This window comes from Mandrillus leucophaeus, unplaced genomic scaffold (genome assembly GCF_000951045.1).
Source record: "Mandrillus leucophaeus isolate KB7577 unplaced genomic scaffold, Mleu.le_1.0 Scaffold74, whole genome shotgun sequence".
Classification (NCBI taxonomy): Eukaryota; Metazoa; Chordata; class Mammalia; order Primates; family Cercopithecidae; genus Mandrillus; species Mandrillus leucophaeus.
In genome coordinates, this window is record NW_012108030.1 from 795455 (window position 1) to 813792 (window position 18338).

General features: G+C 40.7%; 1 protein-coding gene across 4 annotated transcripts in view; it reads left to right on the plus strand.

The window, feature by feature from the left end:
• The window catches only part of ZNF577 (zinc finger protein 577), a 38768-nt gene extending 20715 nt beyond the window's left edge, over window positions 1-18053 (plus strand). For 2 of the 4 annotated variants that reach the window (XM_011965876.1, XM_011965877.1), the window contains one exon: window positions 159-1664. In XM_011965876.1, coding sequence (XP_011821266.1) covers window positions 159-1126 — 968 coding nt within the window. In that variant the 3' untranslated portion in view covers window positions 1127-1664. Of the gene's footprint in view, window positions 1-158; window positions 1665-11638; window positions 11714-17887 lie in introns of those variants that run through there. The other 2 variants (XR_001004426.1, XM_011965875.1) reach the window with 2 other exon arrangements.
• Window positions 18054-18338: the final 285 nt, after the last annotated feature.

Sequence of the window (18338 nt, forward strand, 5' to 3'; positions counted from 1 at the left end):
AAAAGATTCTGATGCATTTGGTGGATATGGGAAATCATGCCTCCATATCAAGCGTGACAAAACTCTTACTGAAGTTAAATACCATAGATGTGTTAAACCCACCAGCCCTAAATCACAGCTCAATGACCATCAAAAAATTTGTGTAGGAGAGAAACCACATGAATGCAGTGTGTGCGCGAGAGCCTTCTCCAGGAAAGCACAGCTTATTCAACATCAGAGAACTGAAAGAGGAGAGAAACCCCATGGATGTGGTGAATGTGGGAAAACATTCATGAGGAAGATTCAGCTCACTGAGCATCAGAGAACTCACACGGGAGAGAAGCCCCATGAATGTAGTGAATGCGGAAAAGCCTTCTCCAGAAAGTCACAGCTCATGGTCCATCAGAGAACCCATACAGGAGAGAAACCCTACAGATGCAGCGAATGCGGAAAAGCCTTCAGCCGGAAGTGCCGGCTCAATAGACATCAGCGATCCCATACTGGAGAGAAACTCTATGGGTGCAGTGTGTGTGGGAAAGCCTTTTCTCAGAAGGCATACCTCATTGCACACCAGAGACTTCACACAGGAGAGAAGCCTTATAAATGCAGTGATTGTGGGAGAACCTTCTATTTTAAGTCAGACCTGACCAGACATCAGAGAATTCATACAGGAGAGAAACCTTATGAATGTCATGAGTGTGAAAAAGCCTTTAGAAGCAAGTCAAAGCTCATTCAGCATCAGCGTACTCACACTGGAGAGAGGCCATATTCATGCAGCGAATGTGGCAAAGCCTTTGCCCACATGTCAGTCCTCATTAAACATAAGAAAACTCACATAAGAGAGAAAGCCATACATTCACTGAAGGTGGAGAAACCTTCAAGGAGTCATACCTCCTTATACATGAGTGAACACATGCAAGAGCAAAAGACCGTACCTATAGAAATGCCTGCCTCAGGAACCCCGGCATTGTTAAACAAGAGTGAGCGCCTAGTGGGTAGAAATGTAGTGATTGTAGAACAACCTTTTCCAAGAAATCAAGCCTTTGTAGTTAATCAGGAATTTGAACAGGGAATAAGCCTCGCAAATGAAGTGAATGTGGCCCCATCAGTAATAAATTATATCTTGTATGTTACAGATATTGTATAAGAATAAATCTGATACCAGAAAGGTGGGAAGATCTTTAGAAGGAATCCTGCAGCCACTATAGGCTGGAGAGCTCATTTAGGGCTGAAACACTGGAGGCAGTGGTCGTGGAGGACATTTCTGTGAGAAGTCAAACCTGTTAAATGCCATTGAAATCATGTTGGGCAGAAATGCATCTGTTACGAGGACGCCTTTACCTGGATATGATATCTCAATAAGTATCAAAAGAATTCTTACAGGAATGTTTATGAAAGATTGTGATGGTGCTTTTAGCACTAAATTGTGCCTTGTGTGCCAAAGAAACAAAGACAAGTGTAGAGGCAATGGATATGGAAAACATTTTTAGTAAAATATGGGAGAAGTTATAGAAAAGAAAAACTCTTGAAAGTAAAACATGATGGAAACTCACCAAATTAACTCCTGTATCACAGTTTTATGTCTTGAGAGTCTTGGAGGGACATGTCTAATAAATGAAATCTTGAACCCCAGGAATGGTATTATGTAATGAAAACCTATGAATATAACAAATATGGAAGTAAAATTATGTTAGTTTGTTATGAGTGCTGCACCAAACTAACACAGATTTAATGGCTTAGAACAACACAAAATCATTATCTTAGAGTTCTGGAGGTCTGAAGTCCAAATGCATCTCATGGGGCTACATCAAGCTGTAGACAGGGCTGCTTTTCTTTTTGGAGGCTCTAGGGGAGCATCTTTCCTTGCCCTTCCAGCTCCTAGAAGTTGCCCAGATTCTGTAGTTTGGGGCTTCTTTCAAAACTAGCAATGGCCAATCAGTCTGACATCACTCAAACACTTGAGTGTTCTATCTCCCTCTTCCATGTTTGAGGACCCTTGTGATTACACTGGGAAAACCCAGATAAGCCAGGATAATCTCCCTATCTGATTATGATCCAAGTATATTAACATTTTACTCTATAACCACAGAATCTTACGCTATGATTGTTATATGTGAACATTGTAGATGCTCTTGAAATGTTAAAATTGCATCAGCATGGAAAATAACTCCTAAATGTCCAGAAAGAACATGAGATTTATGATGCTTGAAATGTTGCTAAACATAAATTTGTATCTATTCCGAAATTACATAAATTAACATACCCGGCCAGGCATGGTGGCTCACACCTGTAATCTCAGCACTTTGGGAGGCCAAGGCAGGATGATCACTTGAGCCCAGGAATTTGAGACCACCCTGTGCAACATAGTGAGACTCTATATCTACAAAAAAATAAAAATAAATAATAGCTGGACATGGTGGTATGTGCCCATAGTTCCAGCTACTTGGGAGGCTGAGGCAAGAGGATTGCTTGAGCCCAGGAGTTCTAGGCTGCAGTGAGCTATGATCGTGCCACTGCACTCCAGCCTGAGTGACAAGACTTTGTTTCTAAAAAAAGGTTGGGGGGAGGGGGGTGGAACTAACATGCCTTCTTATGAGTATGGAATGCATATGACATAATGCACGTGGATATTGACTAATCTTTTTCATAGCCAACTCCAACAGTCCCTTTTTCTTTTACAGTAAATGTCTAATGTATATAATCTCCTGCCTTAAATGTCTAAAAAAGATACACAACATGTATGAATGAACTTCATCAGACATTGAGAAGCTAAGGGCTCAGGATGGCTTTCCATGAGAGAAAGGAAACAATGAAATGAGCCTTATGATTGCCCCAGCTTAGTGCTTGGAGAAAGTTTCCAGTCTGCAGCAATGAGAGGAGAAAGCCAAGCAGATCCCAGCCATCTTTCTGAATTGAGATAGAGTTTAGGGTTTGAGGAATTCAAGGTGACCCAGATTCATGAGTTGGATTACTGGAGAAGAGCTGCACTCAGGAATTGAGAGTTCTATCGAGTTTTCCCCACAAGCCTTTGAGTCATAATGAGCACATGTATGTGAGGAAACCCCCCCCTAGGCTGGAGGAAGAACAGGAAGAAATGAACATGCAGAAAAATCCTTGGATTATACACAAGGTTGGGAGTAATTGGCATTTCCACTAGCTGGAATGGAAACGCCTCTTAACATTTGGAGAATCACAGTGGACCTTAAGTGAGAAGTATTGCCTCTGTGGGTGGCTCAGATTTGCTGTACAGTAAAGGCTGACTGGAACCCTCCTTAGAAAGCATACATGCAATCCACGAAAAGGCCAAACTTTGCAAGTAATTTAGCAGTTTTCCAGACAGAGACTAATAAAGAAATAGAAAGCAGTCTATCAGTCAGTAATTGGCCGTGTCTGGCATCCAATCAAAACTTACCCAGGTGTGCAAAGAAGCAGGAAAGTATAACCCCATAACATGAAGAAAAGTCAGTAGAGACCCAGAAGTGACACACTGATAGCAGAAAAGGATGTTAGAAACAGCTGCTATAAATGTCCCATATGAATCAAGTGGATTGTAAAAATTATAATTTACTGATGGGTTCCCCCCATCTGAACAAGAGGCAGATGAAGCTCAGTGTAGGCACAGGAGCCAATGTCCCTAGAATGTTCATCCTCCCAGGGAGGCACCAGAAGGAAGCAGTTGCCAGCAGTCGAAAGCAGGTTCCCTGGGAGGCAGAAGCAAGCTCAGCTGAATTTGTGGAGTGTAGTCTACCCAGTGTTTTGCCCCTGTTTGCCTTTTCTGGAAACTGAGGCTTCTGAGCAGGGCTGCTGAGCTTCCTAGGAAGTGTAGTTTGGCCATGGGCAGTACCTGAGACACCTGTGCTGGGCTGTTGAGGTTTCTGGGAAGTATAGTTAGGAGGCCTAACAACTGTTACTCTAGGTAGCGGCTGGTGTGTCCTGACTGTTTAGCCCCTGTAGGGGTTTCTGTCACACATCTGCCTTTGGCCATTTTTCTCCACATGAGTGAATTCTATCTGGGTTTCAAGGCAGTTGAAGAGGGTAACAGTCAGAACCTTAGCCAGTGCTTGCTGGGGCAGCATTATGAGGGAATTGGCCTTGGGCATATTAAGTCTGAGCTCATCTGGCAGTTCTGCTTTGGCCGGGACAGACTTTGGTGGGTCAGACCCAGTCAGTTCATGGTGAGTCTGCCCTGCTGTGTGGCTGAGGTGGGAAGCAACCCTACAGAATCCCGTTGTTGTGTGGGACATGTTTGCCCTTGTTCTTCCTGCCATCATGGGCCAGATGGATCCCATGTTGGAGGCTGGGGAGGGCACTCAGGGCATGGGTCTTACTTAACCTTACTCTGCTGACTTTCTCCTTTTACACGCCAGGTGAAACTTTTTTAGGTGTGTAGGTGTTGTGTGTCCTATGGGGTGTCCAGAACTGGCCTATTAACTGCATCACTGTTAACAGAAAGCTTCTAGAACAGTGTCTACAGTGCAGTGCTTTGAGGACTAAGTCAGCAACTTTTAAATAGAACTTTTGTTACAAGTGGGAAGATGATTTATGTATAAAGAAATTTGACACACTTAAAAACTTACAACTCCTGGTGCACAGATTTATAGATTCCATCCACTTTGTCTTGATTCCCAGTTTAGAACTTGGGTCTGTAGATTCTAGAACCTGTCAGACCTCAGAGTAGAAGTTCAGTGTCAGCTCTCTCACCAGAACTTGCATAACTGTGATCCCATGCAAGGGAGAAGACAGTCCAGGTTCTCATTGCCTTGCTCTGTATCTGTATTTAGGGGTGGGGATAGAGAACTAGAAATTCCTCATTGGTGCTGATTAGTCTGCCCTCCGAAGGCTTTTTTCCAACCCTAGCTTTGGTTTTTTTGTTTGTTTTTGTTTTTGTTTTTCGTTTTTTTGAGACGGAGTTTTGCTCTTTTGTCCAGGCTGGAGTGCAGTGGCATGATCGTGGCTCACCGCAACCTCTGCCTTCCAGTTTCAAGTGATTCTCCTGCCTCGGTCTCCTGAATAGCTGGGATTACAGGTGCCCACCACCACACCTGGCTGATTTTTTTTTTTTTTTTTTGTATTTTAATAGAGATGGGGTTTCACCATGTTGGCCAGTCTGGTGTCAAACTCCTGACCTTGTGATCCGCCCACCTCGGCCTCCCATAGTGCTGGGATTACAGGTGTGAGCCACCACACCTGGCCAGCTTTGTATTTTTAAAAAGTTGTCCTTCATTAAGGGAGGGAAATTGAGTAATTGTCACAATTCTAAAAGCTGGGCCTCTCTCTGAAATGTCTCCTTTACTCTTGATAAGAGATCTTTTGTCAGATGTTCAGAATCAGAAAAGACAACAGCTAGATCATACCTTAGAAATGATAGCCTTTTCCTAAGAACCGAAGAAAACCATAAAAGCCCTGGTGAGGTTTTGTTTCTTACTTTTGCCTTTCTTTCCAATGGCTTTGCGAGGCTTCAGACAAATAACTATTAAATGGAAATACATTTCTAATTTAAAAATTTCAGAAACCATCAAATCAAGGTTCAGGCAAAGATAGAATGAGGAAATGTAGCTTCATACAGAGTGCCTTAAGTTTGAATACAGGTGAATAAATATGTAAGAATGTATGATGTACTTAAGTTTCTGGTTTTGTTTGTTTTCTTTTTTTGAGACAGAGTCTTACTCTGTCGCTCAGGTTGGAATTCAATGGCACAGTCTTGGCTCACTGCAACCTCTGCCTCTTGGGTTTGAGTGATTATCTTGCCCCAGCCTCCTGAATAGCTGGGATTAAGGTGTGCCACCACGCCTGGCTAATTTTTGTATTTTTAGTAGAGATGGGATTTCACCATGTTGACCAGGTTGGTCTCAAACTCGACCTCAAATGATTTGCCCACCTCAGCCTCCCGAAGTGCTGGAATTGTAGGCATGAGCCACCACAACTGGTCTGTTTCTGATGTTTCTGGTGTCAATAATGTATTAATTTTCTGTTGATGCCAAAACAGATTCTCACAAACATTTAGCAGCTTGAAACAACACAAATTTGTTATCTCCCAGTTCTTTAGGTCAGAAGTCTGGATTGGCTTGATTGGTTTCTTTGATCTGGATTTCAAAGACTGAAGTCAAGGTGTGGGCCAACAGGCCTCTTACTGGAAGACTCTGGGAGGAATCCATTTTCAAGCTTATTCAGGGTGTTGGCAGACTAATTCTGAGATTTGTTTCTTTGCTGGCTGTCAGCTGGGGGTTGTTCTCTTATTTATTTATTTTACTTTTTTTTTTTTTTACTTTTAATTTTTTTTTGAGACAGGGTCTTGCTCTGTCACCCAGGTTGGAGTGCAGTGGTGCAATCTCGGCTCACTGCAACCTCTGCCATAGTAGATGTTGAATCTGCCGAGCTGGAAGTGTGTCAGTTCCAGAAACATTTCTGTGCTGTTCATAGACACCTCCCATCAAGCCCAATTATAAGTGTTCAAGTCTGTCATTTCCCATAAACAGGCTCTCAAGCTACCAAACCAGATATCTTTAATTTTTTTTCTTTTTTTTTGTTTTGTTTTTGAGATGGAGTCTTGCTCTGTCACCAGGCTGGAGTGCAGTGGCACCATCCCGGCTCACTGCAGTCTCTGCCTCCTGGGTTCAAGCAATTCTCCTGCGTCAGCTTCCTGAGTAGCTGGGATTACAGGTATGTGCCACCACACCCAGCTAATTTTTGTATTTTTAGTAGAGCTGGGGTTTCACCATGTTGGCCAGGATGGTCCTGATCTCCTGACCTCATGATCTGCTCGTCTCAGCCTCCCAAAGTGCTGGGATTACAGGCATGAGCCACCGCACCCAGCCAGTGATATTTAATTTCAAACGTGGAGAAGAGTCATGGAGAATAGAGGGTAAAATGCGAGGTCAGTGCATTTCAGGTGAGTGAGAACCAACAAGATGGGAGACCTGGAAAGTAAAGTAACTGGTCATGAGGGGTGGACCCCTTCCAAATGTGTTTAACAGGGCTAAGACTTGGAAGGTGACTACAGATACCTAGATCGTCGATGAGGCTCTCTTGTTTGGCGTTTCAAAGAAAATGTGCCTTTTTTTCTCTTTATATTGACTCAGATTCTCACAATTGCCACATCATCACAGCACTACCTTTTTTCCTGGGGTAAGGGTATTTGGCCTGATTTTTGTATTTCCTAGAGACCTCAGTGAGTCATATGAGAATGTATCAAAGCAACCTAGAAGGTGGGAGTGCTCACCACAGTGGTGTTCCTGTAAATATGGTGTTAGAAGTCTTTGGGAAGGCCGGTCTTGGTGGCTCACACATGTAATCCCAGCACTTTAGGAGGCCAAGGTGGGTGGATCACCTGAGGTTAGAAGTTCGAGACCAACCTGGCCAACATGGCGAAACCCTGTCTCTACTAAAAATACAAAAATTAGCTGGGCATGGTGGCGAGTGCCCTGTAATCCCAGCTACTCCAGAGTCTGAGGCTGGAGAATTGCTTCAACCTGGGAGGTGAAGGTTGCAGTGAGCCAAGATTGCGCCATTGCACTCCAGCCTGGGTGACAAGAGCGAAACTCCGTCTCAAAAAAAGAAAAGAGAAAAAAGAAATCTGTGGGAAAGTTCATTGACTGTTGCATTTAGAATTAAAGAAGAATGAATCAGTGAAACAGGATGACTGCACTTACCTTTATGTGAAGAGCTGAGAAGACTTCATTCTATCTTGCTTCCGACAGATGCTGGTTCCTAAGACTTAAGTTGGCCTCTTTTCTTGGTACTCATTGTTTGAACCTGATGGATGGACTTTTTCCATTCTCTGGGCATCTCCTTCTCCTAAAGCCTTCAGAGTCAGACAGCATAAGGGTAGTTCATCGTTGGTAGTTTCCTTTCTTTGTTCCCAGTGTGATCTCTTCGATTTCATGGACTTAACAATACTATTTATATGCTGATGACTCACAGATTTCTCTCTACAGGCTAGATATTTCCTTATCCTCCTACATTTGCCTGGGAATTTCTTGGAGATCTAATAGCTGACTCAAACTTCAAGTATCCTTGCTTCACCATTTCACTCATCCCACAAATGCAGTCCATTTAGCAAGTTTAGTCTTTCTCCTTATATCCCAAGGTCCTCTACTCCTTTCTCTAACAGTTATTTTCACTCAAGCTTCGATGTCCATTATCTCTTGCCAAAATTATGATAGTTTTCTCTAATAGACTCTCAGTCCTTTACTCTTGTTTCTATTCTCTACATAATACCCTTAAGGAATTTATTTTACTATTTTTATTTATAAAAATGAATATGGGAGTCAGGGGCAGGAGTCAATGTTTCTAGCCCCTCACCTCCAAAATCCCTAAACATTAAGCTAAATATCAGAAACATCTTGGTTCTTAAAGACTTCAGGTTTTGACAAAAGTGTGGAAGGTAATTAAAGCTTCATATAAGAATGTAAATCTTAGTTGGAAGATGGAAATATCTAAATTATGGTCTAAAAATGTTATATGATATAGCAAATCTATACTCATTCACAGGGCACAAGCCTAAAAATATTTATGCTGTAATATTTAAGACATGGTCAGTGTTAGTTACTGAAAAACATACACACAAGATGTTGCTTTTAAATTGGAAATCAGGACATGTCATCCTGCTCCCACTATCATTGGGAATGGCATCCTGTTACTGTTAGCACAAGATCCAAATTCTTTTCAGGATCCTCCTACAAGGGAGCGTGCCATGATTTCTGCCTAGATGTTTTTGTTTACTTATTAATAAAAAATGTTTTGGTATAACATACATATAATGTAATTCTATAGCTAGGTAACTTTCTAGTCAGCACACTGTGTAACCAGCACCTAGATCAAGAATCAGAGTTCTGTGCAGAATGGCATTGGGTGAATATTACACTGTTTATCTGTTTTACATTCAGGCCATTATACTTAGTGTCCCTATGTATGTTTTTTATGAATATCTTTATTTATTTTTTCTTTTCTGCTTTTGAAAATGGTCTAGACTTAATGAGAAGTTCCAAAATAATATACAAATTTCTTGCACATTCTTTTTGCAAGTTTCCCAAAATATGATATTTTACCAATTTGCTTTATTTTATCTATACACACACACCACACACAGGTATGGTTTTTCTGAACTCTTTACCCTATAACTCAAGTGTGTATTTCATAGAAAGAAGGGCATTCTTTTGTATAATCAGAATACTGTGATCAAAATCAAAATATTGACATTGATACAGTATTATTTAAACTACAGAGCTTACCAAATTTAACCATCTTACTAATATTTTTTATAGTAAATGGGAAAAGAAGCCCTTTTCTGGACCTCTTCTTGTTATCTCACTTACTCTGTTGTGCATACACTAGCTTTCATAACATCCGGAAGTCAGAGCTTGCTAATTATAACCAATTCCTTTGGAAAGAAATCATATGGATGCAATGAACGTGCAGTGAATACTTGTAAACTACTCATGACTATACCTGAGAGAACTCATGCGGGAAAGAAATCCCAGGAATATCATGATTTTAGGAGAGCCCTTCCTAGTGAGTTAAAGCTCATTGCTCATCAGCAAACTCAAACAGGAGTGAGACCCTACTGATGTAATCAATGTCATAAAGCCTTCATTGCAAATTCAGGTCTTGTGTATCATCAGAAAACTCATCATAGAGAAGGGAAAGTCTGTACATGCAGTAAATGTGGAGAAGTTTTCCCTTGGAAGTCAAAACTCATTTTACATCAAAGAAATCATTCAGGAGAGAGACCATTCATTTGCAAAGTATGTGATAAAGGCTTCATGGTTAGGACACATCTCACTGTACATCAGAGAGCTCACACAGGAGAGAAACCATATGCTTGCTCAGATTGTGAGAAAGCCATCTCAGAAAAGGCTTTACTCATGATTCATCAGTGAATCCACACAGGAGAGATACCCTATTAATGTGTTCAATGTCAAACAGCTTTGAAGACCAGATCTGAGCTCAGTTATCATCAGAAAGTTTTTCATAGAAAAGGAAAATTCTAGGGATGCAGTAAACATGGGAAAGCTTTTCCTTGGAAGTCAAACCTCATTTTGCATCTCAGAACTCATTCAGGAGAGAGACCTTTCAGGTGCAAAGTCTGTCATAAAGCCTTCATTGTTAGAGCACAGCTAACTATGCATCAGAGAACTCACACAGGACAGAAACCATATGCTTGCTTGGATTATGAGAAAGCCTTCTTGAAAAAGGCTCAGCTTATGAAGCATCAGTGAATTCACACAGGAGAAAGACCCTATAGATGCAGTGAATGTCAAGAAGCTGTCATCTGGAAGTTGGATCTCAACAATCATAAGAAAACTCATCATGCAGTAAGGAAATCCCATGAATGCAGTGAATGTGGGAAGGTTTTATCCTCCCAAAAAAAACTTTGTTATACATCAGAGAACCCATACAGGTGAGAAACCCTTCAAATGCAATGTATGTGATAAAGCCTTCACATTAAAGGGAAATATCGTTGTATATCAGAGAACTCATACAAGAAATAAATAATATGAATGCTCAGACTGTGATAGGGCCTTCTCCAGTAAGGTATATCTCATGAATCATCAGCCAGTTCACACAGGAGAGAGACCCTATCAATGCAATGAAAGTCAACAAGCTTTCACCCAAAAGACAGGTCTCACTAAGCATCATAAAACTTGCCATTCAAGAATGAAATCTTATGGATGCAGTGAATGTGGGAAGGTTTTATCCTGTAAGTTAACTCTCATTATATAACAGAGAACCTATACAGGTGAGAAACTCTTCATATGTAGCGTGTGTGATAAAGCCATCATAGTTAAATCCTGTCTCACTGTACATCAGAGAATTTATACAGGAGAGAAACTATATAAATGCTGTGATTATAAGAAAGCTTTCGCTACTTTGTCAACTCTCATTGGTCACCAGAGAACTCACACAGGAAAGAGGCCCTATAGATGCAGTGAATGTCAAAAAGCTTCACTCAGAAATTGGCTCTTATTAATCATCAGAAGACCCACCATAAAGGAAGAAAGTCCTTCATGCAGTGACTAGGAATATGAGAAAGCTTTTTTGATTAGTCACATCAGCTCAGACATAATAGAAGTTCCATGAATACTATGGTTGTAATGGGCCCTTTTGGAACTCTTGTGGGAGAGAAACCTTATAGATGCAATGAATATTTTAAGCCTTCTTTTTTGAAGATCTCCCTCATTTACCATAGGGATCTCACCAAGAAGAATGATTGGCCAGGCGCAGTGGCTCATGCCTGTAATCTCAGCAATTTGGGAGGCTGAGGCAGGCGGATCAGTTGAGGTTGGGAGTTCGAGACCAGCCTGGCCAACATGATGAAACCCTGTCCCCACTAAAAATACAAAAAAAAAATTAGCCAGGTGTGGTGGTGCACACCTGTAATCCTAACTACTCGGGAGGCTGAGGCAGGAGAATCTCTTGAACTTAGGAGGTGGAGGCTGCAGTGAGCTGAGATTGCACCAGTGCACTCCAGCCTGCGTGACAGAGTGAGACTCTGTCTCAAAAAAAAAAAAAAAGGGCGGGGGAGAGAGAGAGTCATTATGAGTGCAGTTATTGTCAAAGGAGCTTATTAGAAAATGAGAGGCTTTGCATTTAGTAGGCAGCACCTGTGGATGTAATGAAAATGATAAGTCATTTTCAAATTATATTTGTTACACATTAGGGTATTCATTCAGGAGAAGGACCCTACAGATCGAGTGAATGCGGGAAAGCAAAGAAGAATCACACCTCATTGCAGGTAAAAATTAAAATCTTATGAACGTTTTTATAATGAGAACCTTCTCCAGAAAGTCAAAACTCTTTGAATATCTTGTTTAAGAGAGAAGTCTCATAGATACAGTGAATGTGATTGTGATAACTTCCCAGTTAATGTTTATCTTCCTTATTGTAGCAAACTCATACAAGAGGAAACCCCTATTAATGCAGTAAATGTGGTAAAACCTTCATGTAGATACCAAAGGTCACTAATTATATCAGCAAACCCATGTAGTAGATAGGTCATTGTGAAACGGAATGTGGAAAGCTTTTCAAAGTGACGTATACATCAGGTACTTAAATCAGAAGGGAAAATGATAGAGTTAAACTTGGCCATTGGCCACAAAACCCATTGCATAGCAGGAAAGAATTGCAGTGATTGTCTAAAACTCTTATTTAAAATTCAGAGCTCCTGAATTTCCCCCTAACTCACTTATCAGAGAGATCCTGTTCTCAAAGAAGGCAATAATATTTAGGTTCAATGCAGGTATAAAATCCTAATGGAGCCATATCTATTCTGCTTCAGCAGATTCATACATTTACCCAAAAGCTATGGTTATAGTCACAGGAAATAGTTTCTGTGGAGGATTAGATAGCATTAAGCATCATAAGTTTTTAAATATAGGGGCAGAATTTGCTCCATACAGAGATTTTATGAACACAGTGAAAGTGGTAAAAGCATCAGTGATAAGTTATTTTTTATTTCATGGATTCACTTCTTCACATCCTACCATGTCTTTTTTTTTTTTTTTTTGAGACGGAGTCTCGCTCTGTTGCCCAGGCTGCAGTGCAGTGGCGTGATCTCGGCTCACTGCAAGCTCCGCCTCCCGGGTTCACACCATTCTCCCGCCTCAGCCTCCCGAGCAGCTGGGATTACAGGCGCCCACCACACGCCCGGCTAGTTTTTTGTATTTTTAGTAGAGACGGGGTTTCACCATGTTAGCCAGGATGGTCTCGATCTCCTGACCTCGTGATCCGCCGGCCTCGGCCTCCCAAAGTGCTGGGATTACAGGCGTGAGCCACCGCGCCCGGCCCCTACCATGTCTTAAATTGTGAAGCATCTTGTGATCTGGAATGTCATAGTAATTGTCAGGGCTTTTTAAACGTGTGATGGCAGTTTAGATTTGAGTAATTACACTTGCCTGTATATATAATTTTACAATGGTTTTGCGTTATTATAGAAAGGATTCCAGAAAATATTCTATAAATATTAGACATTTCATTGTCAAATATTCCTTTTGAATATATGAAAAATAAGAATATAATAAGGATTAGTCAAATAGTGACAAAGGATTTTAGGGGTTATGTTGTGGACTGTACTATGTGACATGGACTTTATATATTTATAAACTTTATTGTTTATTTGGAATTACATGAAGAAACAATTTTCAGGGTTAAAGAAATTCTCAACATAAGACAAAATGTTGAATAATACAATGTAGTGCAAATAAAATGTTTTTTCTTATGAATCAAAATGTCTTGTAATACATAATTTGACTCATTATTAAGGAGCTTAAAGGATTATACCACTTAAGTGTGAATTCCTTATTTTTACTGTCATTTGTAGTATTTTTGCCAACTGTGATGATCCATCACAAGTAAAAGTTTACATTTTTCTAGAGCCTTGTGACTCTGAAACATCCAAAGATTATAAAAGATTTACCTAAAATTTTTAAAATCCAGCAACACATAAGAGTAATGGAAGAAAAAAGTGTGAGGTTATATGAGGTGAGTTTATGGCTGTATATTTCAAGTTTGTGTCACACAGAAACTTTTGATTTGTTATGATAATATGCCATTGCTCTGGTGGTTCCTCAAAAAGTTAAATCCAGAATTACCATATGACCCAGGAATTCCATTCCTAAGTAAAATACCATGAGAATTGAAAACAGGTACTCAACCAAATATTTGTCCATGAATGTTTATAGCACTGTTCACAGTAGCCAAAATAGCATTTGGTTGAAAAATCTCAAATGCTTATCGAAGGATGAATAAATGAAATGTGCTACATGCCTGTACACATGAATACATAAATGAATATTCAGCTATACAAATGAATGAAGTACTGATGACATGTTGCATGAATGAGCCCCAAAAACATTATACTAAGTGAAAGAAGCCAAAGGCAAATTCCACATTTTATACTTTCATTTATATCAAATCCTCTGAATAGGTAAATCCATAGAGAAATAAAGCAAATTAGTGGTTACTGGGCACTAGAGGGGAAGGGAGAATGGCAACCATCTGTGTAGTATGTATGGGGTTTTCTTTTAGAATGATGAAAATGTTTTTGACCTAGTTAGAGATGGTGGTTGCATAATATTGTAAATGTACTAAACTTCACTGAATTGTACACTCTGAAATGGTTAATATTTGAATTTTTATATGAAGAAAAAGATATTTAAAAAGAAAAATATTGCATGAACTCTGGCACTTCAAATATGGACTTTTTTTTTTCTTAACAAAATGAGACTTACTTGACTGAATCTTCTATAAAACTTTTAGCGAGTATTCTAGTTATTAAAAATCAAGGTTTTTATTACCTCCATGTAAAATAACTGACCTGTTTTGGTTATCAGTGAAACCTATTGTTTTGCAAGGAATTCTGTAAAAATGTACCAGCAAAATCTTGCTTTTTTTTTTCTCCAGATTTTTGCCCCTTCCCCATTTTGTTTGACAGTTGTCAAGAAACCTTTTCTTCACTATTTTATTATGAAAATCTTCAGACATAAAGACGTTTAAGGAATACTAAAGTAAACACTAATCTGGATTTGTCCATTGCAACATTTTTCTGTGTGTGTTTGTGTGTGTCATATATTCTGACAACGTCCTATTCACCCTGGTGGGTGAGAGAGGGATCCCCTACCCTAAATAGTATGGCATGGCTGAACACAACACCTGACACTGGCTAGTTGAAATTGACAGCAGTTTATTAGTCACAGATACAGCCTGAGAGGGATGGTCATTGCATATAGGTATTGCACTCAGGAATAGAGTGAACAGGCACGGAGATTGTGGGAAGTAGGCTTTATAGTAATGGAGAGGGTAATGTGCCCATGGTTTCCGTGGAAGAATGCAATTGCTTTGTATAATTCCATGGGCTGAATATCGATTGAGGATCATGTTGGGTGCAGCTTGTTCACCTGATTAGGGAGTTAGCTGGGTGGGAGCCTTTCCTGTGCAGTGGGAGCATATCTGGTAAGAGTAAGGGAATTCAAAGATAGGGCTTCAGGGCCCTGTAAAACTCAAAGACTAAAAGCAGGCCAGGCACAATGGGCCACACCTGTAATCCCAGCACTTTGAGAGGCCAAGGTCGGAGGATCCCTTGAGCCCAGGAGTTTGAGACCAGCCTGGGTGACATAGCGAGACTCCATCTCTATAAAAAATTTTAAAATAATAATTTTAGAAAGATTTCAAAGCAGCACATGAGATAATAGGTTCTTAGAGTTCAGTGTGTGTGCCTGTGTGTGTGTGTGTGTGTACAGATATATATGTATGTTGTGTGTGTGTGTGCAGATATATATCTATATATTTCTGGTGAGCAGCCTGAAAGCTACAGTCACTTGCCACTTGAGCAGTTTTCAGGCAGTCACCCACCTGAGAGCTGGTGGATAGATGAGGTTCAAAGACAGAGCTTTGAAGAACATTGGTTTCTCCTGTTTTCTGTATTGGTTCACCAACCTACTAATAAAAATCTTTGTTCTTATACATGTAGAGGCCCTTTGGCATATCCCCAATTCTGTCAAGATACAAAATTGTGGTCTATGCTCTTCTAAAAATCCTGAAACATCTACTACAAAATACACATTTATTCTCTTTTCTTCTTTTTCTTTTTTTTTTTTTTGGAGATGGAGTCTTGCTCTGTCGCCAGGCTGGAGTGCAGTGGCATGATCTCAGTTCACTGCAGCCTCCGGCTCCCGGGTTCAAGCAATTCTCCTGCCTCAGCCTCCTGAATAGCTGGGACTACAGGCATGTGCCACCATACCCAGCCAATTTTTGTATTTTTAGTAGAGATGCTGTTTCACCATGTTGGCCAGGATGGTCTTGATCTCTTGACCTCGTGTTCTGCCTGTCTCGGCCTCCCAAAGTGCTGAGATTACACAAAATACACATTTCTGTTGAGTTTCCCGGATGTTGTGTTCATGGGACTCATGGTTGAAGCTAGTATCTCCATGGTACTCCTCCTACATAGACACCACTGGAGAGTGAGGCATATTCACACCCTCAGCAACTCCTACAGATTCTCCCCAGAGGCAAAAGCCATTCAAATCATGCTGCTTCTAGGAAGTGCTTTCATTTTGTTTTACTTCTTCAATTTTATCTTGCTCATTTATAATGCTGTTCTTTTCCAATCAAGCCTCTGGCTGCAACATACTACCACCTTTCAGGCAGCATGCTATCCCTCCCTCAGCCCCCGGATCTTGATGCTTCGAGGTCCCTGAGCACCAAGTTTCTGGTCTTAAATGGTGAAAAAAAAAAATCCAGTATTACTGATGGTCCTGTTACAACAGTGTCTCTTCTTCAAAGAATCTGGTTATTGACTTAATAAAGCAAGGATTTGTGAAGGGGGCCAGCCTCTCCACACCTGTGGGTGTTTCTCGTCAGGTGGGACGAGAGACTGCGAAGAGAAATAAGACACAGAGACAAAGTATAGAGAAAGAACAGTGGGCCCAGGGGACCAACGCTAAGCATACGGAGGACCCGCGCCAGCACTGGTCTCTGAGTTCCCTCAGTATTTACTGATCACTATCTCTACCATCTCGGAGAGGGGGATGTGGCAGGACTGTAGGGTAATAGTGGGGAGAGGGTCAGCAGGAAAACGTGTGAGCAAAGGTCTCTGTGTCATAAATAAGTTTAAGGAAAGGTGCTGTGCTTTGATGTGCACATACACAAACATCTCAGTGCATTAAAGAGCAGTATTGCCACCAGCATGTCTCACCTCCAGCCCTAAGGCGGTTTCCTCCTATCTCAGTAAAAAGAACATACAATCGGGTTTTACACCGAGACATTCCATTCCCAGGGATGTGCAGGAGACAGATGCCTTCCTCTTATCTCAGCTGCAAAGAGGCCGTCCTCTTTCACTAATCCTCCTCACACAGACCCTTAACAGGTGTCGGGCTGGGGGACGGTCAGGTCTTTCTCTTCCCACGAGGCCATATCTCACGCTATCACATGGGGAGAAACCTTGGACAGTACCTGGCTTTCCTAGGCAGAGGACTGTGTGGCCTTCCGCAGTGTATTGTGTCCCTGGGTACTCGAGATAGAGAATGTCGATGACTTTTACCAAGCATACGACTTTCAAGCACTTTTTTAACAAAGCACATCCTGCACAGCCCTAAATTCATTAAACCTTGAGTCAACACAGCACATGTCTCTGCAAGCACAGGGTTGGGGCTAGGGTTACAGATTAACAGCATCTCAAGACAGAAGAATTTCTCTTAGTACAGAACAAAATGGAGTTTCTTATGTCTACTTCTTTCTACATAGACAGTAACAGTCTGATCTTTCTTTTCCCCACAGATGTGTGGATGTCTAGAATATGACAGACGTACACCTAAGATACAGATAATTAAAGGATTTGCATGACATTGACTTAGTGACTAGAGGCTTTACTCAGAAGGCAGGCATACAACCAAATCAACACAAAACTGTGTGTTAGCATTATCCTGATGCTGTCTGTATTTTTCCTTTGAGATACTTGATGGAAGCATGGAGGTGAGGTTGGGTAGAAATAATCTGGGGATATATTCAAATTTTTAAGGGTTCATTAGCACAATTGTTAAATTGGTGCAGTATTAGGTATTGATAAACAGTAATGGCTTTGTGCATCAACTGTATAACCCATGGTAAACCATTTAATCATTAGAAGACTTGGGGTATTTACTTGTAAAATTAATAAATTTTATCCTAGAGATTACTGTGCAAAAAATAAATTACGTGATAAGGCATGATGTCCAGAATAGCAGAGGCAAGGCCTCTGTATATCCATTCTTTCATTAAATCAACATAAATATCATCACAGTCAATTTTGGAAAATAACCAAAGGCTTACAATATTTTGAACAGCATTTTTTTTTTTTTAAGAAAAACATTTTGAACTTCATTAAAAATACTGGGGTATGTGGAATTTTGGCCTACTTCCATATCCCTTTCCCCAGATCTGCATTACCTTGGGAAAACAGCAGCCTCAGAACCACAGTAGCCATGAAAACCATCAGCCTTGCAACTACCACCCTTACATCAGAGGAGACAAATAAGCTTGGAAATCCTCAAAAAGCCTCATACTCAGAGCAATGTCATTATGTATCTTATCTTACAGCTCCATGATGCAGTTCCATTCTTTGTCCTAAGTCATTCTTTCACCTGACTCAAAGCTGACTTTGAAGGAAAAGTGCGATACTAGGGCACTGGTAAAAAAAAAAAAATCAGCTTCAATTGTTTAACGTTGTAGTAGCCTAAGCCTGCAGTACCGTTAGGGAGTAAACAAGAGCTCTGAAAAATTGTTAAAGGGACATCTGAAGAACAAGATGTTAATAGGGAGCTCTTGAATACTCTGACATATTCCTGAGGATCTAGAAGACCCAACACATACACAGGGATGTGTGCATG